This window comes from Hemitrygon akajei, chromosome 8 (genome assembly GCF_048418815.1).
Source record: "Hemitrygon akajei chromosome 8, sHemAka1.3, whole genome shotgun sequence".
In the NCBI taxonomy this organism is placed as follows: domain Eukaryota; kingdom Metazoa; phylum Chordata; class Chondrichthyes; order Myliobatiformes; family Dasyatidae; genus Hemitrygon; species Hemitrygon akajei.
Window position 1 is genome coordinate 93,037,646 of NC_133131.1, and position 26,879 is coordinate 93,064,524.

The 26,879-nt window shown below is 39.4% G+C and overlaps 1 protein-coding gene across 2 annotated transcripts in view; it reads right to left on the bottom strand.

Moving 5' to 3' along the window:
* Positions 1-26,879, bottom strand: part of umad1 (UBAP1-MVB12-associated (UMA) domain containing 1) — a 62,775-nt gene that overhangs the window by 16,079 nt on the left and 19,817 nt on the right. For both annotated transcript variants that reach the window (XM_073054175.1, XM_073054174.1), the window contains exon 3: positions 18,527-18,612. In XM_073054175.1, the coding sequence (XP_072910276.1) occupies positions 18,527-18,612 (86 nt within the window). The remainder of the gene's footprint in view (positions 1-18,526; positions 18,613-26,879) is intronic.

Here is a 26,879-nt window from a genome sequence, read left to right on the forward strand (position 1 = left end):
GATTCTACCAGCGATAAAAACGCAGTCTCCCCTCTTTGTAGAAGAGCGATCTCACCAGTGATAAAAAGCCCATCTCCCCTCTCCGTGGCAGAGCGATCTCAGCAGCAATAAAAAAGGTGAACAGAAGTTTTAATTTGCCAAATGGAGTCAAACATCGGTTCACAGCCTCCTCGCCACAATGTTCCCGCAGGCTGTCCCCTGCCTCCCAGAATCGCCCTGGAGACTGCAGAGTGCTGAAATACCCAAACAATCTCTAAACTGGTTATCACAGGCTCCAACAGTCCCATAATCAGATTCAAAACAAAAAGCAAATGTAACAGATGTAAAAGAAGTTAAATATATGGTTTCATAATCTGTCCAGAGGATGTTGATGGAAGACCATTGTACACAGGGGTAATCTTGACCATAATGTTCAAGATTAAATCATTAGCTCTACATGCCTAATTAGGACTTATTAAGAGTATGTGCCGAACCTGTTACTTCTCTCGATCATGTTGGGGTAATATTTTCAAAGCTAGGTATTTAATAATGTGTTACTGTCTCATTGTGACACACAATAATATTACCCAAGAGCTGAATGACATTACATTGGGATTCTGCTCAGGATATTTTCTCCATAATATCTAAAAGTCTTTTAACTAATCTTGTAATCGCAGGCAGCCTTGCAACTTTGCTCCAACTTCAGCCAACATTTTCATTTATATAGTGTAGGAGCACCAAACCATACCCAGCTGCATCTTTCTACTTTGTTCTCCATATAACTCCCAGCCTCAGTCCACTGCATCAAGCACCAAGTCATGAGCAGAGAGAGAGGAGGAGCTGTTAAGGAGCGATTTGATGAAGGTGGAAACAGGAACAAGACAGGAGTGGACACATGACAAAGAAAGAATCTCAAGTGGAACAGATCATCAAGCAGATGATTTGGGCAGGGTTAGTGAGATTATTGCTGGTGTTGAGGTCAAGGATTGTGAGGAAATCAGTACAGTGAGAAGCAATATCCAAAGAAGAAAAATTCAAGAATGCATTTTTGTTGGAAGGTGGATCCTTGAGAATGTCTGGCAAAGGCCCAGCAGGGTAACACCAAAGGAAGCTTCTATCTTTCACCTCAAGTGCTATTTGCAGACATTATAGGCACAGTAGTTTTTTAAAAATCTGTCATCAAATGAACATAGTATGTCAGTTGGCATCTGTGCATGCCCAGTGATCCATAGGTACTAATATATCACTACCAATAAGTTCAGCCCGTAGCTACCTCACTCAACTGGAAAATGCTTTGGAAGTGCACATTGGGTCACACCTGATTGATTCATTTTAAATGTCAAAATTGATTAACAAATACCATTTGAGTTTAAACCCAAAATATTGACTGTTTACTCTTTTCCATAGCTGCTGAGTTCCTCTAGCATTGTGTGTTATAGAGAAATACTAGGACTGTGAGCAATGCTCAATCAAGTAGACTTTAGTAAGTGTCTTGGACGAGGAGAGAGGCAGCAGAGTGATGATGGGATATGAAGAGGCATGGCAGCTATAAATAGTAGTGAAGCCACAAAAATCAGATGTACAAGAAGCTGCCATAAGAGAAGGCCACAGATCTCCACATCGGTGGAATTGAATCGATGTCAAAGTCTATGCATTGGCCTTTCTAATTGCATTCCATTTCCCGTTAATAAGAACTTATCTACAACTTCCACTGCATCTACCAAACACATTATGTGGAATAAATCACTGTGCAAAATGTGAAAAATTTAACCATTTATCTAATTAAATTATTTTAAAAGAAAGAAATATTAGCCCTGGCATTGTGCGTGTGCTCACTGTGTGGAGCATGCATTTCTTTGACAGTAACACATTTGTGCTAAATTCCTTTTGTCAAGTAATTGGTGTTTCACCACTTTGTCTTCTCAGAGAAGCCCACCAAGCCGGCTGAAAAATGAAATGCAAAGATACATTACTTTAAAACTCCAATGATAAAAAGGGATTACAGTCGACCACCATCACAGAATAAGAATCCGTTATTAATGAATTTCCATTTGGCCTCTATCTCCGAAAGGGCTTTGCTGATCTTCTTGCAGCCGCTTCTCACTACAAGTGTTCCTGCTGTTATTAAGTGACAAAGAAGCAGGCTGATAAAATGTACTAAGGAAGTCCAATATTCAGCTAAGGTTTAGACAAGGGGAAATTATTCCCAAAACCTAAACTACACAATTAAACAGAACTGAGGGATGAGAAGCAGCCCATTCAGCTCAATATGTCTACGTAGTGATGCTGCATAAGTCTTTTCCTTACATTTCCCCAAACCCTTGTGCATTTCCTCCTTTGCAATATTTATGTGATTACTATTTGAAAGTTACAAGTCTGCATTTATTACATTTCTAACCAGTCCAAATCTGATCACAAAAATTGTTCATGCATATCGCCTCTGGTTCTTTTGCCGATCATCATACATCTATGTCCTCCAGTTACCACCCCTTCCTCTGCAAACAACTTTCATCATAAATTTCTCCTTATCAAGACTATTCATGATTTTAAACCTCTGATTGAATTTCCCCTTCAATCTTCTCCAAGGAAAACAAATCCCTCCATTTAACTAGTCCCTTAATCCTCACACCCCATTTCAGAGGTCTTGATATTGTTTCTAAAATCCTGAATGAGGCCATTATCTTCAAATTCAAGCTGTGCCATCTTTCAATGAACTCAGCAAAGCAGATTTTTTCTTCATAAATAGCTGTGGCAATACAGGTCAATCTTCCAAAGCCTGTGAATTAGAATTTTTATTACAGTGTGAAAGATTTCTCTGACGCAAGATTATAAGAAATGGCAGCAAGCTATTCAGCATGGTCTGCCATTCAATAAGATCAGTAATCTAGATATGGTCTCACTTGTGCCTTGTACAGTATTAGCAAAGTTTCTTTATTTTATTCTCCAACTAGCTTTAACTAAACATCAGCATTTGATTGGTCTACTGCATCTGGATTCCAGTTTTCTGAATGTCATTTACAAGAGCTCCCAAATATCTTGGCTATATAGATTTTTCTATTTACAAACCCCATTTCCAGAAAAGTTGGGATATTTTCTAAAATGCAATAAAAACAAAAATCTGTGATATGTTAATTCACGTGAACCTTTATTTAACTGACAAAAGTACAAAGAAAAGATTTTCAATAGTTTTACTGACCAACTTAATTGTATTTTGTAAATATACACAAATTTAGAATTTGATGGCTGTAACACACTCAACAAAAGTTAGGACAGAGTTAAAATAAGATTGAAAAGTGCACAGAATATTCAAGTAACACCGGTTTGGAAGACTCCACATTAAGCAGGCTAATTGGTAGCAGGTGAGGTATCATGACTGGGTATAAAAGTAGCGTCCATCAAAGGCTCAGTCTTTGCAAGCAAGGATGGGTCGTGGCTCACCCCTTTGTGCCAAAATCCGTGAGAGAATTGTTAGTTAGTTCAAAAGGAACATTTCCCAACGCAAGATTGCAGAGAATTTAGGTCTTTCAACATCTACAGTACATAATATTGTGAAAAGATTCAGAGAATTCAGAGACATCTCAGTGCGTAAAGGGCAAGGTCGGAAACCACTGTTGAATGTGCATGATCTTCGAGCCCTCAGGCGGCACTGCCTAAGAAACCATCATGCTACTGTGACAATTATAGCCACCTGGGCTCGGGAGTACTTCGGAAAACCATTGTCACTTAACACAGTCCGTTGCTGCATCCAGAAATGCAACTTGAAACAGTATTACGCAAGGAGGAAGCCATACATCAACTCTATGCAGAAACGCCGGTGAGTTCTCTGGGCCCAAGCTCATCTCAGATGGACCGAAAGACTGTGGAACCATGTGCTGTGGTCAGATGAGTCCACATTTCAGCTAGTTTTCGGAAAAAATGGGCGTCGAGTTCTCCGTGCCAAAGATGAAAACGACCATCCTGATTGTTATCAGCGAAAGGTGCAAAAGCCAGCATCTATGATGGTATGGGGGTGCATCAGTGCCCATGGCATGGGTGAGTTGCATGTATATGAAGGTACTATTGACTCTGAGGCGTATATTAGGATTTTAGAGAGACATATGTTGCCATCAAGGTGACGTCTCTTCCTGGGACATCCATGCTTATTTCAGCAGGACAATGCCAGACCACATTCTGCACGGGCTACAACAGCGTGGCTTTGTAGACACAGAGTGCGTGTGCTTGACTAGCCTGCTGCCAGTCCAGATCTATCGCCTATTGAAAATGTATGGCGCATCATGAAGAGAGAATCAGACCACGGACTGTTGAGCAGCTGAAGTCTTATATCAAGCAAGAATGGACAAAATTTCCAATCGCAAATCTACTACAATTAGTATCCTCAGTTCCAAAATGATTAAAAAGTGTTATTAAAAGGAAAGGTGATGTAACACAATGGTAAACATGCCTCTGTCCCAACTTTTGTTGAGTGTATTGCAGCCATCAAATCTAAATTTGTGTATATTTACAAAATACAATTAAGTTGGTCGGTAAAACTATTGAAAATCTTTTCTTTGTACTTTTGTCAGTTAAATAAAGGTTCACGTGAATTAACATATCACAGATCTTTGTTTTTATTGCATTTTGGAAAATATCCCAACTTTTCTGGAAATGGGGTTTGTAAATAATAATCTGCTTTATGATTTTCCTTCCAAGGTAAACAACTTCACATTTTCCCATCATTGCATTCCAAATGTCATTTTTTTTTGCCCACTCACTTATCAATATCTTTGTAAAACATTTATAATCTCATCCCAGCTTCCCTTTCACCTCATTTTGTATTGTACACTAATCTGGCTACAGTATACTTGCTTAATTTCTCTAACATATATTTTAAACAGCTGCAATCCTAGTACTGATCCCCCTAGCAATACACCAGTTATAGATCACTGGGTATATTTAAAACATAAGTTGATAGTTCTTGGTTAGTAGGGGTGTCAAAGGTTATGGGGAGAAAGCAGGAGAATGGGTTGAGAGGGATAATGGATCAGCTATCATGGAATGACAGAGCAGACTCAATGGACTGATTAGCCTAATTCTGCTCCGATGCCTTATGGTCCTATTAGTAGCGATGTCTAGGACCAGAGATCACAGCCTCAAGCCACCAACCTGAAAATTCCTCCCTTATCCCTACCCCCACTTTCTGTTGTTACGAAAACCCCGTAACCAGGTAACTTACCAGCAAAGATAGATGGATCAGCTGAGTCGGATGCTACTATTTTCAAACGTTTTATTCAACAAGGGCCCAAACGTATGGTTAATACAAAACATTCAAATCGTCAAAACTCAATCTAAAACACTGGTGTAACCATAATCAATCAGAAATAAGCTCTACAGTTGTCTAGGGGGTAATACTGAGTCCAACGGAAGTCTTAAGAGTCACTCAGAAGTTTGCAGGCTTTTTCCTTTATAATTTAGAAAAGATGCACACTTGCCCGTCGTCTTGGCAGAGCAAATCCTTGGAATCAGGGGAGCAGACTTCCCCGTTGTTATTTTAAAAGCAGTCTTTCGTTGGTTTTAGCCACAGATTCAAAGTCGGAATCTAGCGTACGTGGCTTCCTTCAAAATGGCGTCCCGCTCCCACGGGAATCGATCTCGTATCTGCTGGGTGCAACTGCTGGGTGCATCTGAGGGTCCTCCCCTCAGACCCGCCTTTATACTTCTTCACGGGATCGCAGGTATCAATCAAGTTGCAGGTAATGCGATCTTTCTCTCGACCAGCCCACTTTGCCCGAGGGCTTTTCACGTGGTTTCCATGAGACAATAATCAAAGTCACCGTTATTCTGCTTCTTGAGAGAACGTGGTCTTCCGCACGTCTCTCTCTTTTGGGTCAGCTGACCCCCCCTTAACTAGAGTTCTTGCGATTTTCACAAAGGAGGGGGCCAACGGCATAACACTGTCAGTTGGTCAAATCTCTTCACAAGCTAACAGCATGATCTCCAATACCATAAGCTCTTACTATTTGAAAAATACAATTACTTCAACTGGTTCTCCTCAATGCAGATTTGCTGACAGTTTCTCAGTGTTCTAATAGACTTGTAAGACACCATTTCCCATCAGAAATGCTGCAAGTAGGGCCATGGTGGTACATCTCTAAAGAAGGCCCATATTTTTGACAATCTCCGCAATGAAGGATCAGATTCCAAGGCAAATCCAACAGCTTTATGCTGGTTCAATGTTGGATGGTTTGGGATTGCATTGCATTGCACTCTCAGTTTGCTTGATATTTCAGCATGATTGCTAGGCTTACATTCAGAGCATGGGCCAGCTCTCAACAGTCCATCAAACTACTCCACTCAATACACATATTGTCTGTCACAGATCTCAGAGAAACACCACTCCCTTTCCCACAACAAACCCACCATCCTAACATTTATTGTTACTGTACTGTTGTAAACTTTGGACTGTGCACTATCTTCCTTTGAAGTGGCCTTTCAGATTCTCAAGCATTTTCAGTTACATTATGACATGCCCCATTTGTAGCCCTTCACAGTCCAGTACAAGATGTGTTTTGGGCAATTTTATCACTTCACACCAAAAAACGAATTCCAAATGTCAATTAATTTATCATGCTCGTAACTTTGAGTCTCCTTCCATTTCACTAGAAGGCACTCTACTGTAAGCTGGCCACCATTCTTAGTGTGAGTGAAAGCAAGTAATTAGTTTAAACTCCCTCTGGCCATTATGTTAACCAATGCAGGAACAGATGAGCATGATGGGAAATCACAGTTTTGGCCTGCAACAAGCATATGCATTAATAAAGGGAGTGCAGGGTTGGGCTTGCCCACAAAACTCACCTCTATAATCAAATAGCCAGCAAACTCTCTGCCAAGCTAGGATAAGGTACCAGAGAGAAAACAATACTCGTAGGAACTGGCAAAAATCAGTGTGCTCAGATCTAGCAAGCATTTGACGATAGCAAGCCTTGCCTAATTCTCCTGTCACCTGGTGTTTGGTGTCAAGTGATAAAATTGCCCAAAATACATCTCGTGCTTGACTGTGAGGGGATACAAGTGGGGCATGTCAGGATGTAACTGAAAATGCTTGAGAATCTGAAAGGCCACTTCAGTACCCATGTCTTTATAATAAGAATTAATAAGCAACATCAGAAAGGATTAGGGCAATTGAAACTGTTAACATACATAACATGAGCCTCACTGTGGCTTTATATTTATACCAAGAATAATATTTATGCAAAAAAAATCTTACAATAGATATTTAATTAGAATTTAATGGAAAAGGTTGATGGTGAACATTAAATCGTGCTACAAGAAGAACTCCAGAAATGCCCTAAAGGCTGTTTTTGTATACAATTATTACCATTTTTACTGAAAGAATATTGAAAGGTGTTTGAGGGAAGAAATAAATACTTACGAATTTCATAAACAACCGAACCATCAGACACCATGTCATGATGTTATGGCTAATTAGACAAAGGTATAATTACAAATGATTCCCTCTTGGTCATCCAAATGGAGGCAACATGGAGAACAATTCCATTGTGAACTGTATGCCCACAGGCTGTGGTACAGAAGAGTTAGTGCAAACTAGACGATAAATGGTTGTACAACAAGGACAACAGAGCTACATTTTTGTGCAAAAAAACACTCCATCTTCTATTAGGCTACATCCACACTAGACCGGATAATTTTGAAAACGCTGGTTTCGCGTAAAAATGATAGGCGTCCACACTATGCGTTTTTGAAAATATCTCTGTCCACACTGAAACGGAGATTTCGGCGAATCTCCTCCTGCTGCGCATGCGCAGGACACATCTACCGAAAACAAGCGACATGTTTGGTGTCGAATCTCGCTGTAAAAGTGTGCGTTTGTTCAGTTACAGACCAGAAAAAGTTAAAACGACGGACAGCTGTTGGCTCTCGCGCAGGAGAACTTAAAACTAAAAAAAACAAATACTGGAGCGCACGGCGGCAACCAACAGGGAGTTCACAGACAGTTTGACCCGGCTGACGACGAACATTGAAAATCTGACTAATTCTGTTGCATTAATAAAGCACCTTGTTAAATGTATAAAATATGTCTGCATCAGTGTTATCTTGTATTTCCATACAATGTTACATTAGGCTGTTACACATCTATTGTCAGAGAAGTACTTGCATAAATAGGTAAACCACCTTCATACGAGCAAGGACAGAAAACAGGACAAAGTGAGTACAGTATACTTATTTATTCAGTAAGTTATGGGTCAAAGTATTTGGTGAGTACATTTCTAACTCTTCTGGCTTCAGTCTCTTTGCCGTCTGTTCTGAAATTGTTAGGTTGCATTCAAGAAAACAATGAAATAGCGCACTGCCGTCTGTCAGCGTTTTCAAAAGTCTCCGGTTACCCCGTCCACACTGATCTGCCCGAGCAGCGTTTTCAAAAATACCCAGCCTGGAAAGCGTTTCTGAAAAGCTCCGGTTTCGGGGGACGAAAACGCCATTATAGTGTGGACGGAGGGTAAAAATGAAGAGAAAAAGCTTCGGTTACAGATTTATCCGGTGTAGTGTGGATGTAGCCTAAGGCTTGTTAAGATAAAATCATTTGCCATTTATAAAGGTGACAAATGAATTCAAGTAATTGTCAGAAATTCATCATGGACTGAAAGAAGTTTCATTTGTTTTTCATTATCACTTCTTTGTTTACTGTTACAAAGTCCAAAAGTCAAATATACAGGTGATGAACCAGTTTCATCCAGCTTACAGAACAGTGGCAATATTTGACACTCCTGTGTCACCCACCCTGGTGTACGTGTCGTGCTTGTATATGATGTTCCTGATATTGTAGCTATGCACTGCAATATGGTTCAGTAGCTACATAACAACCGTACAGCTTCCCAACACCATGCACTTCAGGTGTGGTTAGGATTAGCTGAATGTAGTTTGCTGGAGCCCCAAGCTGATTGTTATTACAGTCTCCAGTCACCACTGTTAACAGACTGTAATGGACAATGGGAAATTAACACAGCAATTGAGACCTGCAACGATCGGTATTGATCATATTGAATGATCAGTCACGATTATATCAATATTTCCTGACTAAAATGTCAAAGAAAGTAAAATTGAAGATGCAATTGAAGGGGAAGATTACTCTGGTAGCCAGTATACTATCATCTCCTAAAGAAAAAACTTCACTCCCAGAAGCATTGCTTTTTTGCGAAGAAAAATCTTGCTTCATTCAGAAATAAAATGGGTCTCCATAAGCTCTATCAATAATTTTCACAACCATGTCTGTACTAGTCTTAAAACAGTCCAGTTTGTGATCCAAAATAAATTTGGGTTGATTTTGATTACAAATTACAAATACGAGCATAAATTATGAAATTAAGTTCTTGTGTATTTGTCAATGTGAATTCAAAAACCACATGCTGAATATGTAAATACAGGTTTCCCCTGCAATCTGAAGGTAGAGCGTTCCTACGAAACCATTTGTAAACCGAAATGTCGTAAAGTGAAGAAGCAATTACCATTAACTTATATGGGAAAAATTTTTGAGCGTTCCCAGATCCAAAACATAACCTACCAAATCAAACCAAATAACACATAAAACCTTAAATAATAGTAAAAGCAGGAATGATATGATAAATATACACCCTATATAAAGTAGAAATATTGTAGGTATGGTGTAGTTTCACTTATCAAACTCGGGAAGACAGCGAGCCAAAATCGATTTGGAGAAAAAAAAAATCGGCACGTACACGCATACATACGCATGTACACGCATGCGCAAACAACTGCCCGCACAAGGTTTCACGGTAATTGTAGTCTTTCTCAGGGTAAACACACGTATAAAGCGGGCATCTTTTTTTCGTCAAAGCAGAGGTCCTCTTTGGTTAGCGAAAACAGGTACTAATATAGGTCTTTCGTAACAGCGAGTTGTCATAAAGCGAACATTCGAAAAACGGGAGACACCTGTACAAATATCTATGGCAAAAGGGCATACATTCAAAGATGGCACGAAGCAAACCATGGTGACAAACATGTTTAGTACTGTACAATGCTGAGTTAAGTGAATGTTCCTGATTTGTATTTTCCTCTAAAATAAGCCTAACATGTATGAATTATATAAATGGTAAAAAATTGTAAAATTAATATACTATCCCCCTTTTAACCTCTCACCTACAGTTCTACATTCTTCTATCCTCCTGACGTATGCCACTGCTTCTGGCTATAGAGAAAATCAATTATTTGATCAAATAATGTTGTTGCTGGGTTTATATTTCACAATTGATAAGACCATAACGCCATATGACATAGGAGCAGAATTAGGCCATTCAGCTCATCAAGTCTGCTCTGCCATTCCACTATGGTTGGTTTGTTTTCCCTCTCAATCCTATCCTCCTGTCTTCTCCCTGTAACCCCTGATGCCTTTATTAAGAACCTAACAACTTCCTCTTTCAATATGTCCAATGACTTGGCCTCCACAACCGTCTGTGGCAGTGAATTCCACGGATTCACTACCAGCTGGCTAATGAAATTCTTCACCTCCCTTCTAAATGGACATCCCTTTATTCTGAGGTTGTACCCTCTGATCCTAGTTTCCCCAGTATAGGAGACACTGTCTCCATATCCACTCTGTCTAGGCCTTTCAATTCTCAATAGGTTTCAATGAGATCCCTCCTTCCTTCTTCTAAACTCCAGCGTGTACAGACTGAGAGCCATCAAACACTCCTCATACATTAACCTGTCATTCCCAGAATGTTTCTTGTGAACCTCCTCTGGATCCCAGTAGATCTTTTAGATAAGGGGCCCAAAACTTCTCATAATACTCCAACTATGGTCTGACCAATGCCTTATAAAGCCTCAGTATTTTACATCCTTGCTTTTATATTCTAGGTCTCTCAAAATGAATCCTAATATTGCACTTTCCCTCCTTACCACTGACTCAACCTACAGTTTGGCCTTTAGGGAATCCTACACAAGAACTCCAAAGTTCTTTTGCAACTTTGATTTAGAAAATCATCTGCATCTTTATTCCTTTTATCAAGGTGCGTGACCATACACTTCCCTACAGTATATTCCATCTGCCAATTCTTTGCCCATTTTCTCAATCTGTCCAAGTCCTTCTGCAGACTCCCTGCTTCCCCAACTCTATCAGCCCCTCCACCTATCTTTTTATCATCTGCAAATTTGGCCAGAGCCATTAATTCCTTCATGCAAATCATTGACATAAAATGTGAAAAGAAGCAGTCCCAACACCAATGCCTGCAGAACATCATGAGTCACCAGCCATTGACAATAGCCCTCACTTTATTCTGACTCTTTGCCTCCTGTCAATCTTCCATCCAAGCTAGTATCTTTCTTGTAATACCATTGTCCCTTATCTTGTTAAGCAGCTCCGTGTGCAACACCTTGACAAAGAACTGAAAATCCAATTAAACAATATCCACTAACTCTTCTTTGTTTATCCTGCTTGTTATTTCCTCAAAGAATTCCAACAGATGTATTAGACAAGACTTCCCCTGAAGGAAACCATTCTGACTTTGGCCTATTTTATTATGCACCTCCAAGTACCCCAAAACCTCATCCTTAATGATAGACTCCAACATTTTTCCAACCACTGGCAGCATCAGGTTAACTGGCTTACAATTTCCTTTCTTCTGCCTCCTTCCCTTCTAAAAGAGTGGAGTCACACCTGGAGTTCCAATTTTCCTGACCTCCAGAATCATTTCAGAATTCAGTAATTCCTGAACGATCATTACTAATGCCTCCATAACCTCTTCAACTACTGCCTTCAGAACCCTAGGATGTATCCCATCCATCTGGTCCAAATGACTTATCTACATTCAGACTTTAAATTTCCCAAGAACTTTCTTCCAAGTAATAACAACTATACTCACTTCTGTCTCCTGACACACTCAGATTTCTGGCATGCTGACGTCTTCCATAGTGAGGAGCAACACAAACATATAAAAGCAAGCATTTATATTTTGTGTTATTGCACATCTTAATAAGTGATTTGTGAGAAACATTATCAGTCAGTGTACAGGTGGCCCGTTTTTCGAACGTTTGCTTTACAACATCTCGCTGTTACAAAAGACCTACATTAGTTACCTGTTTTCACTAACAGAAGGTGTTTTCACTGTTACAAAAAAAGGCAGCATGCGCCCCGAGCAGCCAAGCTCCTCCCCCGGAAAGGCACTCTAACCGCCATTGCTTAAACATGTGCCTGTGAGCATCTGTACTTTATCTCAATTTATTTTGTGCATCCATTAGCAAGATGAGTTCTAAGGTATTGGAAAAGCCTAAAAGAGCTCGTAAGGGTATTACACTTAGCGTAAAACTAGACATAATTAAGCATTTCGATTGTGGTGAACGAAGTAAGGACATCGTCCGCGCGTTGAACTTGCCTGCGTCCACCATTCGCACTACTTACACGCAGAGAGAAAGAATAACACCCCAGTCTCCTGTACCTCCCACCACCCCAACCTCCGACTACTCAGCCTAACACACCATCATCAAGTGTGCTCACTGTCTTCCCGATTCTGGTAAGTGAAACTACACTGTACATACATTATTTCTACTTTATATAGGCTGTGTATTTTTATGTGTTATTTGGTATGATTTGGCAGCTTAATAGCTTAAAGGTTACTGGAGAGAATGCTTCCGCTGAGAGCGTTTCCGTCGAGAGCGCTTGCGTGAGATTTTCACTACGCTAGACAGTGCTGCAATGGTTGCAGAAAAGTATTTCTACTTTATATAGACTGTGTATTTATCAGATCATTCCTGCTTTTAATATATGTTACTGTTATTTTAGGTTTTGAAAACTCTTAAACTAAAGCACAAATTGTAGTATGAAAACACAATACTAACACAACATATCTGCCATTCCTGGTGAAACTGAGGTCCTAAACAACTTCTGGAATTTTTTGGACTGAAACTGTTTAGAAAATGTTTAAACATTAAACAATTCATCTCACTGAAAGGATAGATACCTTTTCTAAAGTGGCTAATAGATTTACAGCAACTCATCAAATTAATCAGTTTCAAAGTTTTTCAGAGCCTCCAAAACATGAAAGATATTGTGTTAGTGCAAGTTCAAGTTCTCTATTCAAAATTTAGGAAATTCTGGAGAGAAGCCTTTTTATCTTTATCCCATATTCTTAATTGCCACTTAGAACCTAATCCTCTGATTGCCCTTTTTGGTACCTTGGGTGAAGAAGACATACACTTGAGTCTGACCAAACATCGAACATTACCTCTCTTTTGGCTAGACGCTTAGTTCTCCTCAGGTGGAGAGATGTTGCCCCACCCACTCATGTTCAATGACTTAATGATATTATGTCCTGTTTAGACCTTGAAAAAATTCATTATTCACTTCTCAATTCGGACATAAAGTTTCATAAGGTGTGGGGACCTTTTCTCGAATACTTTTTTTAAATTAGTTTTTTAATACATTTTCTACATAGCTACAGATAAAAAAAAACCCGGATCAAAATGAAGAACGTTGATACAGTGCAAAAATAAACATACAATAATAATATGATACAAAGAAAGATAATTGAGAAAGCACCCAAATTGAAGACATGTAAAATTAGTATCCTCCCCAAGCCCCGCAACAAAAAAAAACTCCAGACCAACCACAACACAATATAGAGAACATAAATCAGGACAATCAAACCCCCAAAACTGTAATTACACTTAGCAACAGAAGATATTAATGCCTACTACAAAAAAAAAGGAGCTGAAAGCAAGGGACCGAAAAAAAACCTTAGTTAAGAGGAAGGTTATGAAAGTACTCAATAAAAGGTCCCCAGACCTTATGGAACTTTAAATCCGAATTAAGGACTGAATAGTGAATTTTTTCAAGGTCTAAGCAGGCCATAATATCGTTAAGCCATTGAGCATGTGTGGGCGGGGCAACATCTCTCCATCTAAGGAGGATTAAACGTCTAGCCAGGAGAGAGGCAAAAGATAATATTCGACACTTAGTCGAACTCAGACGTAAATCTGTCTCACCCCAGAAACAGAACAAAGCAATTAAAGGGTTAGGTTCCAGGTGGTGATTCAGAATATACGATAACGTTATGAAGACATCTTTCCAAAATTTCTCCAAGCTAGGACAAAACCAGTACATATGAATGAGAGAGGCCTCGCCCCTTTTGCATTTATCACAAAGCGGACTGATGTTAGGGTAAAATCGAGATAATTTAGATTTAGACATATGGGTCGAATACTTTCATAACTCCTCTTTAGATTGTTTATTCTTTTTTTTGTACTATAATCCCTAACTTTCAGCTTTTTTTCCCTACAAGTTTTATGGTTTCTTTTTGATGGGAATTACATTATAGTTTTGGTAGTAGGCATTATAATTTTTTATATATATTTGTAGCTCTGTGGGGTCGAATGCTCTGATTAATTTTTTTTACATATTGCAATGGTTGGCCTGGAGTTTTGTAGTGGGAGGGTGGGGAGGATACTAACTTATATATGATTTTATTTTGGGTGCTGTTTCCTTATTGTTATGAATTATATATTGGATACATTTTGCACTGTATTAATCTTCATTTTATAGTTGGGTTTTTTGTTTGTAGTTGTTTTATAGAAACACATAAAAAACTTAATTTAAAAAAATTTAGGAAATTATTGGTTTAAACTAATCCTCTCCCCAGAACCAACACATGAAAATAGATCATCCATTGTGCTTTTCTATTGCTATTTATGGGACAACATCCACAGCTCTGTGCAATAATCACACTCCTTAAGACATTGGAGGCAGAATTAGGCCATTGGGCCCATTGAGTCTTCTGATCTATTTTCCCTCTCAACCCCATCCTCCTGCCCTCTCCCTTTAATATCCTGTGTACAGATGCTAACATATCTATCATTCCGCTTAACTTGGTTGATCTGGTTTTCCGCATTTTTAATACCTACCATTTCCCCAAAAGACAAAATGAACGAGCAATAAACACAAGTTTAAATCTCACCAATAATAACAGGGGAATTTAAATTCAGTGAGTTGTGAAGTTGGATTGAGTACAACTGACTTGTCAAGATAATCCTTCATGCTCATTAATGTACAGCATGAGTAAGAAATCAATACCTTTGCCAGTCTATTCTATAGATTCATCTTAAGTGCCCTCTGAAATGGCTCAACATGCCATTCAGTTCAAGGACATTTAGGAATACTGGCTCATCAGTGACACGCACATCTTCTAAGTAAACATTTTCAAACTGTGCATTAAATGTTTTAACACCGTTACCAACTTATTTTTCAAGTTTCTTGACCAAAGAGCTTTATTACCAAATCTATTGTATAGAGTCACAGAAATAGGCCCTTTGGCCCATCTAGTCCATTCTGAAACTATTTAAACTGCCTACTCTCATCGAACTGCACAGGGACCATAGCCCTCCATACCCCTCCCATCCATGTACCTATCCAAAACTTCGCTTAAATATTGAAACTGAGCTCATATGGACGCTCTTTTACTGACTGCTTGTTCCACACTCTCACGACCATCTGAGTGAAAAACTTTCCCCGCATGGTCCCCTTAAACTTTTCACCTTTCTCCCTTCACCCATGACCTCGGATTATAGTCTCACCCAACCTCACTAGGAGAAAGCCTGCTTCCATTTACCTTATCATTACTCCTCATAATTTTGTATACCTGTATCAAATCTTCCCTCAATCTTCTATGTTCCAAGAAATAAAGTCCTAACCTATTCAATCTTTCCTTATAACTCACGTCCTCCAGACCAGAAAATATCCTTGTAAATTTTCTCTGTTCTATTTCAACCTTATTTACATCTTTCCTGTAGGTAGGTGACCAAAACTACATGCAATAGTCCAAATTAGGTTTCACCAACGTCACATACAACTTCAACCATAACATCCCATTTCCTGTACTCAACAGTTTTATTTATGAAGGGCAATGTGTCAAAAGCTTTCTTTAAGACCCTATCTACCTGTGATGCCACTTTTGATGAATTATGAACCCATATTCCCAGATCTCATCTTATGACTGAAGTCAAGGATCAACTTTATTCGCCATACTCATTTACATGTATTAGGAATTCATGGTGGTATGCTGGTCAGGGTGCAACATGCAACAAAGAACAACATTCAATAATTATAAGAATAAAGAATTATATAAAAAATAAACTTACAGGTTGAAGTTTTGATATGGAATAAAATGTGCACAAATACAATACCGCGGGGGATTGGTTCTGGGACTCCTTGCGGATACCAAAATTCGCGAATGCTCAAGTCCCTTATTCAACCTGTCTCAATACAGCGGACCTTAGGACCGAACGGAACCCCAGACCTTATTTAACCTGTCTCAGTGCGGTGGACATTAGGACCCGGCGCCAGAGCTCTGAATGCGCAGTGTTTCTGTTCACGAAAATAATCATGATCATGATTGAAAATAAAGTGGAAATAATAAAGCAATCGGAAAGAGGTGAAACGCCATCAGTCATTGGAAAAGCGTTAGGCTACGTCGGTCAACGATCGGAACAATTTTAAAGGATAAAGTGAGAAAGGGTCTGCCCCGATGAAAGCTACAATTATTACTAAGCAATGCAGTGGTTTAATTATTGGGTTTGGGGTTTGGGGATTTTGGGTTTTTGATCCTCCACATCAACCTGGCACGGTGGAGAGTGCACTCGGGAGCAGTCTGTCACTTGATTGAACTCGGGAAATACCGTTCCTGAGCCCGGCGCTGAAACATACGTTCTTAAGTGTTTTATATGCATAGAAAGGTAAAATATATACATGTACTAAGACAAACTTTTGACTAACTGATGCTAAATAATACCGGATGTACCTGTTCCAACTTACTTAGTAAGAGAACTTCCGATTTTTTTCGATCCCGATGCACGATAACCCACGCAATCCTCCCGTATACTTTAAATAATCTCTAGATTACTTATAATACCTAATACAATGTAAATGCTATGTAAAATGGTTGTTATACTGCATCATTTAGGGAACAATGACAAGAAAAAAAAGTCTGTACATGCTCGAACAACAAGTGCTGGAAGAGCACTTCTGGGTTTTCGCGATTCGCAGTTGGTTGAATTCGCGCATGCGGAATCCACGGATAAGGAGGGTCGACTGTATGTACAGTATTTACAATGTAAACTGCATTATAACAGTGGCTTAAAGTATTACGGTGTAGTACAGTGAGGGGTTGTAATAGATAAAGGGCAGCCTGGGGAAGGAAATTTTTATGATGATGTGATACCTTTTGCTTTAGTAGCCCTACAGTGCTTTCTAGAAGGGAGCTTCTGGAAAAGACAGTTAGCAGGATGAGTAATAGTGTCTGCAATAATTTTCCTTCCTGCTTCTTTGTCCTGGACACAGACAAGTCCTGCAGTGATGGTAAACTGTAGCTAATGACCTTGTTTGCTGACCTGACAGTTCGCTGTAGCTTTTGTATACTGTGAGAGGATGCAGCACCAAACCAGACAGTAATGGCTGATGGGAGGATGCTCTCTGTGATGGCAGTGTAGAATTGCACCAGTATGTTCTGGGGAAGATGGAATGTTAACAACTGCTACAAATAGTACATCCTCTAATGAGCCTTTCTGTTCATTGTTTTATAACACTGACTCACAGTGGATTTAATTGGGGATTTTTTTGACACTGATCGACAGAAAAGGTCTCTTTTGTGTCAAAGTGAAAACTGATGTCTACAAAGTGATCTAAATTTATTACAAATATAAAACATTAAACAATTAATTGCATAAGAATTCCCTTCTTTAATATGACACACCGAGTCATCACTGGTGCAGTCAACAGGTTTGAGAAGTCACATCATTAGTTAAATGGGAGATCACCGTGTGCAGTCAAGTCAATTGAGTGTAGTAAAATACACCTGTATCTGGAAGGTCCAGCTGCTGGTGAGTCAGTAACCTGGCAAAAACTACACCATAAAGACAAAAGAACACTCTAAGTAGCTCCGCAAGGAAGTTATTGAAAAACACAAGTCAGGAGATGGATTCAAGAAAATTTTCAAGTCACTGAATATCCCATGGAGTACAGTTAAGTCAATCATCAAGAAATGGGAAGAATATGGCACAGCTGTAAATCAGCCTCAAAACCTGAGAGACTGTGCAAGAAGGGGACTAGTGAACGAGGCCACCAAGAGACCTCTGACAACTCAGGAGAAGTTTACAAGTTTCAGTGGTTGAGATGGGGGAGACTGCCATCACAAGTCACAGTGCTTCACCAGTCACAGCTTTATGGGAGAGTGGCAAAGAGAAAGCCACTGTTGAAAGTTTGTCAGAATGCATGAGGGAGATTCTAAAGTCATCAAAAACACACCATCTGTACCATGAAGCATGGTGGTGACTGCATCATGCTGTGGGGATGCTTCACTGCAGCAGGCCCTGGAAGGTTTGTGAAGGCAGAGGGCAAAATGAATGCAGCAAAATACAGGGAAATCCTGGAGGAAAACCTGAAGCAGTCTGCAAGAGAACTGCGACTTGGGAGCAGATTTATTTTCCAGCAAGACAATAACACTAAGCATAAAGCCAAAGCTACACGGGAGCTTTTTTTAATATTGTGTACCTGACTTTCTTGGTAGCATGCGCTTGTTGCTTGATTTCCTGGCTCACGAGCCTGCAATGTATTTTTCCTTTCATTTGCTGTTTCTCCTGTAACAAATTATATCAACAAATTATTAGCTGATTCTTTCAAATTATGGCTACATTCTGTTGACCAAGGTTAGTTTATCATATAAGTCAAGGTAAATTCATGTGCTCTATATCACGAATATTTTATTTTATAAAGAAACATGATAGTACAGCCAAATAAAAAAGCTTTCTAATTCAAAACTGTGATGAAATAAATTGAAAACTTTCAGACAGAATTAAAAAAGCACAAAACACCGTAATAATCCTTAAATACAAAGCAGTGATTGCTTAAGGCTATTCAAACCATTATTTTCACACTGGGCCTGACTGCACTCAATTTGGTCCTCATCTACACTCCTGTGTCTTCATAAGACCGAACACAAGGACCTAAGGCTCTATCCTCAGATTGCTCTGTTGGGCTTCTAATAAATTACCTTTGTTAAAATACCTATACTTTTTTTCTAATCATCTACAAAAACTAGATGCATACAGATCAGTCCAAATAGACGTAAATAGCTATAGCATTGGAAATTAAAATAAAATAAAAATCTATAATCTTATTCAAATGAAAGGGCTCTCTCAACTTAAACCAGCCATGAAGAGTATAAAGCTGAGGAACTAATTGCTAAGTGCATTTTATTGATGAGCTTTTTGCTTTTCTTTTCTTCTTGTTTCAGTATTTATTTACTGACATACGGCGCAGAATAGGACTTTCAAGCTGCGCAGCCAAGCAATCCCCTAATTTTATCCTAGTCTAATCATGGGACAATTTACAATAACCTACCAGCTGTTAAATCTTTGTAAAGTGGGAGGAAATACATGTGGTCATGAGGAGAACGTACAAACTCCTTATAGACAGCAGTGGGAACTGAACTAGGGTCGCTGGTACTGTAAAGCATTGTGCTAACCCACTACGCTACCCTATTCAAACATAAAAATCAGAGACCAGTTGAAGTATGCACTGCAGTACATTGGAACTGTGGGCTAAACCTCAGTATGTTCCAGCCCAACAACACACTTATCATTTTCCACAAATAAAGCCACATCTCAAACATCTCAAGCCACTGTCCTTTGGATATCACAGCTTGATAGGATTTTTTTGGGGGCAATAATGTTTACTAATGACAAGAAATCCCAAAATAAAATTTTAAAAATGGTCATCAGAACTATCACCAATATCAGAAATCTCACCACAATTTAACATGAACAAAATCCGTAAGAAAATGTCGTAAGCATGTAAGGCTATCTTATTGCATGGCAAATACTGTATAACCACGCATAATCACTATAGGAATGGCATTTTTAATTGATCCACAAGCTTGTTATTGGTGACATGGCATTTCATACAATGATGTGGGTTGTTTTACTCCTCATCTTGTGAAATTTGAACATTTTGTACAAGATCCTTTCAAGAGAAATGACTACAATCAAATCAGGAGTTGTTTTTATGCATGTCCCATGTTATACTACAGGATGGTGTTTTAGACATCATTGAACATTAACCACATTGCATTAATAGTAAATAATATTGAAGATGTAGTGGAAGCAGAACATAAAATGGACGAACAGAATTAGGCCACATGACCCATCGAGCCTGCTCTGTATCCTATCATGGCTGATTTATTATCCTTCTCAACCCCATTCTCCTGCTTTTGCTCTTAACCTTTAACATCCTGACTAACCAAGAAGCAATCTACCTCTGCTTAAAATATACTCAATGACTTGACCTCCACAGTTGTCTGTGACAATGAATTCCACAGATTCACCATCCTCTAGCTAAAGAAATTCCTTCTTATCTGATTTAAATGGTTATCCCTCTATTCTGAGGTTGTGCCCTCTGGTCTGAGACTCCCCACTATCGGAAACATCTTCTCCACTCTGACTAGGCCTTCCAGTATTTGGTAAGTTTCATTGAGATCCACCGTCATTCTTCTAAACTCCATTGATACAGGCCCAGAGCCTTCAAACGCTCCTCATATGCTAACCCTTTCATTCTCAAAATAATTCTCCTGAACCTCCTCTGGACCTTCTCCAATGCCAGCACATCTTTTCTTAGATAAGGGGCCCAAAACTGTTCACAAAACTCCAAGTCCAGTCTGACCAATGCCTTATAAAACCTCAACATCATTTTTAGAAGGGAAGGAGGTGGAAGAAAGGAAACTATAGGCCAGTTAGCCTGACTTCAGTGATTGGGAAGATGTTGAAAAGCCATCTCATAAGCATTCTACAAATTCCCTCTTTTGGGACCCAGATCTTCCCAGTCTACCTACATATTGAAATCCCCCATGACTATCGTAACATTGCCCTTATTGCAAGCCTTTTCTACTTCCCGTTGAAATATATACCCCACATCCTGTCTACTGCTCAGGTCCTGTATACAACTCTTATCAGGGATTTTATTCTTGCAGTTGTGTTTTCACAAGGATTCTACATCTTCTTGATTTCACATTTTTTTTTAAGCATGAGAGCCACTCCACCCCTCTCTGCTTACCTGCTTGTCCTTTCAATACAACGTGTGTCTTTGGATGTTAAGCTCCCAACTATCATCTTCCTTCAGCCACAACTCAGTGATGCCCACATCATTCCTGCCAATCTCTAACTGTGCTGCAAGATCATCTACCTTATTCCATACACTGTACATTCAAATATTATACCTTCAGTCCCGTATTCATCACCTTTTTCAATTTTGCTCCCATGTGACACTCCACACCATCCCACTGACTGCAATTTTGCCCTAACATCTGCCTATCCATCCTCACAGTCTCACAACACACAGCATTGACTTGTCTACCAACTGCCCATCCTCAGTCAGCCCTATCACTCCGGTTCCCACCCCTCGGCCAAATTAGTTTAAGCTCCTCCCAAAAGCTCTAGCAAAGCTGCCTACTGGAATTGGAATACCAATTATTTTAAAATCTTCATATAGAATGACTCTGATTCATATTTCCCTCTCTTCCATAAAAAATTATGTTTCTGGGCCCATTTTTTTCAATTCTATTTTCATTTTTCTTTCCCCACACAATCTCACCCTAGCATTTTGTCTATCTCTTCAAGTCTTCTTAGGATCTTATATATCTGAATAAAGTCACCCTTCCTTTTTCTAAATTCCATGGAATACAAACAAACTGTCCAGTCTCACTCAAAAGGACCACTCTTTCATTGCAGGAACCTCCTCTGGATTGCCTCCAATGCGATTACACAGGGTGGCTTGTTAGCATAGTGCATCACTTTACGGTGCCTGCAATCACCAATGGGGGTTTCCATTCCTACCACTGCTTGTAAGGATTCTGTATGTTCTCCCTGTGACCACATGGATTTCCACAAGGTGCTCGAGCTTCTTCCCATGTACGAAACACGTACAGGCTAGAGGTAGGGAACTGTGGGCATGCTATGTTGGCAAAGGAATTCTGGCAACATTTGCGGGCAGCCTGACACAAATGATGCATTTCACTATATTTTGATGAACATGAGACAAATAAAGCTAAGCATTAAAGAACCTTTACAAGAACAGAACCACAGCAACAGAGGCAGGTGTAGGTGAGTGAGTGTTCAGCGCTATCTACCAGCCTCTCACTCGCTGCTGCCAGGGAAAGGTGTCCGCATGTGACAGTCTCTTGCTCATTACTCCCGAGGCAAGACCCCTGCATTCAAATGGTTTCTCAATGCTGTCAGCAAATGGTACCAAAGTTCAGGATATGCAATTTATGGATTGGAGTGTAATTCACTTGGACTTGCATATGTTTTCATATTCTGTGTTTTTGCCATTCTTTCTTGTTGCCTTTTGCATGAATTTTTTTTGTGCATTGGGGGTGTTGATGTTCTTGTTGCCATTTGCGCAGTTTGGGTGGGGGTGTGTGGTTGTTGAAATCCTTACTGCTGTTTGCATGACTTTTTTTTACATGGGAGAGGGGATGATGTTTTTCTTTAAACAGTTTTCATAGTTTTCTTTGTTTCATGGCTGTCCAGAGAAGATGAATCTCAGAGTTGTATACCTACTTCGATAATAAATGTACCTTAAATATTGTATCAGTTCCTACTACAAATGTGGCAGTGATTTGACCATTAACATACCATGAATCACACTCAAGAATTTTATACTCATAGAACTGTGGGATATACTTTCTTTATCAAATAAATCCATTATGAAGGCACTGCAAAGCTACCAACATTAGTTCGGGCTAAGGAAAGGAATAAGTTTGCATTATTACTATAATGAACAGAATTTAATCATTAATCAATGGAAAAAAGTTCATGGGAGTGAAATGGGCTTTGTGTAAACATAATAATGCTTATATCATTGCACTCTCCCCAGTGTATAAATCCATTAAGATTGAATAAAACAAAGACAATAAAAATCTGTGCAATATCACTCCTCACCAAATGCATTTTTAATTAGACACCTGCAATATAGTATCGTGCTCTTCTGTTGCTCCAGGTCTTTGAATTTCAGAGTTTGTTTGTTTCCAAAGTGGTTGCCAACACTGTTTAAATAAAGGGGACAAAATGTAACCAAGCTTCTCATGGGACATGTTTACTGAGCCTCCTTGTATAGTTAAAAAATGCAAGAAGTCAAAGGTACCCTGGCTGAATGGTTTGGGGAAGTTTAAAATAGAGGTATGAACTGTTGGACTTTGATAAAAAGTATAGGGAGAGACAAGACAGACTAAGTGGTTCTGAAAGGTGCGCGGGAACAGTAAGATCGAGATGAATATGTATATAAATCCTTGAAAGTGGCAAATAAATTTTATAAACAAAGGCACAGTGTATAAAAACAAGAAGTTACAAAGTTACATTGGACCTATCCAAAACCAGAAGACCAAAAAGATAGAGGAGCAGAATTAGGCTATTCAGCCCATCAAGTCTGCTCTGCCATTCAATCATGGCTGATCTTCTCAACCCTATTCTCCCACCTTCTGCCCATAACCCTTAACTCCCTTACCAATCAAAAGCCTATCATCCTCTGTCTTAAATACACCCAATTAATTGGCTTCCACAGCCCTCTGTAATAATGAATTCCCTTTTCACCACCCTCTGGCTGAAGATAGTTCCTGCTCATCTAAATATTAAAGGGGCTTCCCTTTACTGGGTCTGTGCCCTTGAATCTTAAACTCTCCTACTCATGGAAGCAGCCTTTCCACATCCACACTATTCAGGCCTTTCAATATCTGATGAGATCCCCCTCTCCAAGTTCAGAGACATCAAATGCCTCTCATATCTTAAGCCTTTCATTCACTCTTGGGATCATTCTTGTATTGTACAAAACACCAAAAATAACAACTAAAAAAAAAACTCAGACAGCAGCTTTATGATCTTGAATTCACTGCTCTGTGATGATAGGGACCACCTTTAAAGAGAGTGAGCCCTCGCAAGGTAGAAGGTCCCGATGGAGTACGTGGTAAGGCTCTGAAAACCTGTGTCAACCAACCAGCGGGAGAATTCAAGGACATTTTCAACCTCTCACTGCTATAGGCAGAAGTTCCCACTTGCTTCAAAAAGGCAACAATTATACCAGTGCCAAAGAAGAATAATACGGGCTGCCTTAACTACTATCACCCGGTAGCACTCACATCAACGGTGATGAAATACTTTGAGAGGATGGTTATGACTAGACTGAACTCCTGCCTCAACAAGGACCTGGACCCATTGCAATTTGCCTATCATCACAATAGGTCAATGGCAGACACGATCTCCATGGCTCTTCACACAGCTTTAGACCACCGAGCCAACACAAACACCTGTGTCAGAATGCTGTTCATCGACTATAGCTCAGCAATTAATACCATTATTCCCACAGTCCTGATTGAGAAGTTGCAGAACCTGGGCCTCTGTACCTCCCCCTGCAATTGGATCCTCGACTTCCTAACCGGAAGACCACAAGTCTGTGCAGACTGGTGATAACATATCCTCTTTACTGACAATCAACACTGGCGTAACTCGGGGTGTGTGCTTAGCCCACTGTTCTACTCTCTGTATACACATGACTGTGTGGCTAGGCACACACCATTGTAGCTTAAACACCATCTACAAATTTGCTGACGATACAACCATTATTGGTAGAATCAAAGGTGGTGACGGGAGGACGTACAGGAGTGAGATCTGCTAACAACTAGTAGAATGATGCCACAGCAACAACCTGGCACTCAATGTCAGTAAGAAGAAAGAAATGATTGTGGACTTCAGGAAGAGTAAGATGAAGGAACATATACCAATCCTCACAGGGGGATCAGAAGTGGAGAGAGTGAGCAGTTTCAAGTTCCTGGGTGTTGAGATCTCTGAGGATCTAACCTGGTCCCAATATATTGATGTAGTCATAAAGGCGGCAAGACAGCGGCTATACTTTATTAGGAGTTTGAAGATACTTGGCATGTCAACAAATGCACTCAAAAACATCTATAGTTGTACTGTGGAGAGCATTCTGACAGGCTGCATCAATGTCTGGTATGGAGGGGCTACTGCACAGGACCGAAAGAAGCTGCAGAAGGTTGTAAATCTAGTCAACTCCATCTTGGGCACTAGCCTACAAAGTACCCAGGACATCTTTAGGGTGCAGTGTCTCAGAAAGGCAGTGTCCATTATTAAGGACCTCCAGCACCCAGGGCATGCCCTTTTCTCACTGTTACCATCAGGTAGGAGATACAGAAGCCTGAAGGCACACACTCAGTGATTCAGGAACAGCCTCTTCCCCTCTGCCATCCGATTCCTAAATGGACATTGAAGCTTTGGACACTACCTCACTTTTTTAATATACTGTATTTCTGTTTTTGCACATTTTTTAATAATCTATTCAACATACGTAATTGATTTACTTGTTTATTTATTATTTAATTTTATTTATTATTACTATTTTTTTCTGTCTCTGCTAGATTATGTATTGCATTGAACTGCTGCTAAGTTAACAAATTTCATGTCACATGCCAGTGATAATAAACCCGATTTTGATTCTGAATCAGTGTCTTCAAAATGGAATTGGATAGGTACTTAAGAATAGTTTGAAAAGCATTATGGAAGTAGCAGTGTAGTGGGTCTGATTGCTGTACTAAAACTCAATGAGCAGAATGCTTTCTTTCCACACACTGTACTTCTGATTCTAGGATGATAATGCCCAGATTGAAAAGTCTAAAACCAGTGGATATGGCCTCATGATAACAGGTTGACCAAATAATGTGAGACATTTCTTCTTCCAGAGGACTGTGAATCTTCAGAATTCTATGCCCCAAAAATCAGTGGTTACTGAGTAAGCAAGTATTTTCAAATTTTAAGTAGATTTTTGGGCTACAGGGAAGTTAAGAATAGGAATGCCAGGAAGTAAGTTGAATTTGTGGGCATGATCAGATTAGTCTTGATGTTTAGTGGCAAATCAGACTTCAAGGACCATGTGTTTTACTGCTGCTCCAAAACTGTATATTCTATTCCAACAAAATCACAAATACACAGTAGTTTGAAGGAAGTCTTTGGTTTTAACCTCCTGCTTGCAATGGCCCAGGAGAGCCACTAGAATACATACATCTTGGGAATTTTCACATCACTGAAAGGGATTACATAATATATTAATTAATAAATAAAATCTTCGAACTACGTGATGGAAGCATGGTAAACTGGCATACATTCAGATCTTTCATGGCCCAAGTACAACTCTTTGAAAGCTCTGACATTTTTTAAAAAGAGCCAGAGATGCTGGAAATACAAAATTAAAAAGAACAGGAAATGCTGTAAATACTCAAATCAGGCTCCATCTCTGGCACGAGAAACAAGAGTTCTGATGAAGCGGCCTAACAAGGAATATTAACCACGTTTTTCTTTCCACAGATGTGTTCTGACCTGCTGAGTATTTCCAGAATTTTCAATTTCTCTCTTTCAAAATTTTGCTTAAATTGCTTTGTGTACTATTTCAGATATTATGAAAAAGGAACAGAATGACAAACAGCATTCCTATTAATTGCAACACATTAATTACTGTAATGATAACACTGTATGATAACATATGATAACACTGTAATGAAAACAAAAGTACTGAAATAAAAATGGAAAACACTGGAGATGCTCTGCATGTCAGGCAGCAACTGGGAAATGTGAGAAAATGGCTTTTTTTTTAAAAAAAACTTGCGTGAGGTATACAAAAGTAATTTATGAATGGTGTCAACCAAATTATCACAAGATAGTTTGAGTAAGACTTTGACAGTCCAGGCTACCAAAGAAGGTTGATGAGCTTTAGCCATTAAATACCATCACTGGAAAATCTGTCCAAGGGAACCTCCAAAAAGATTGTGTGTTCAAGAGTAATTAAATGG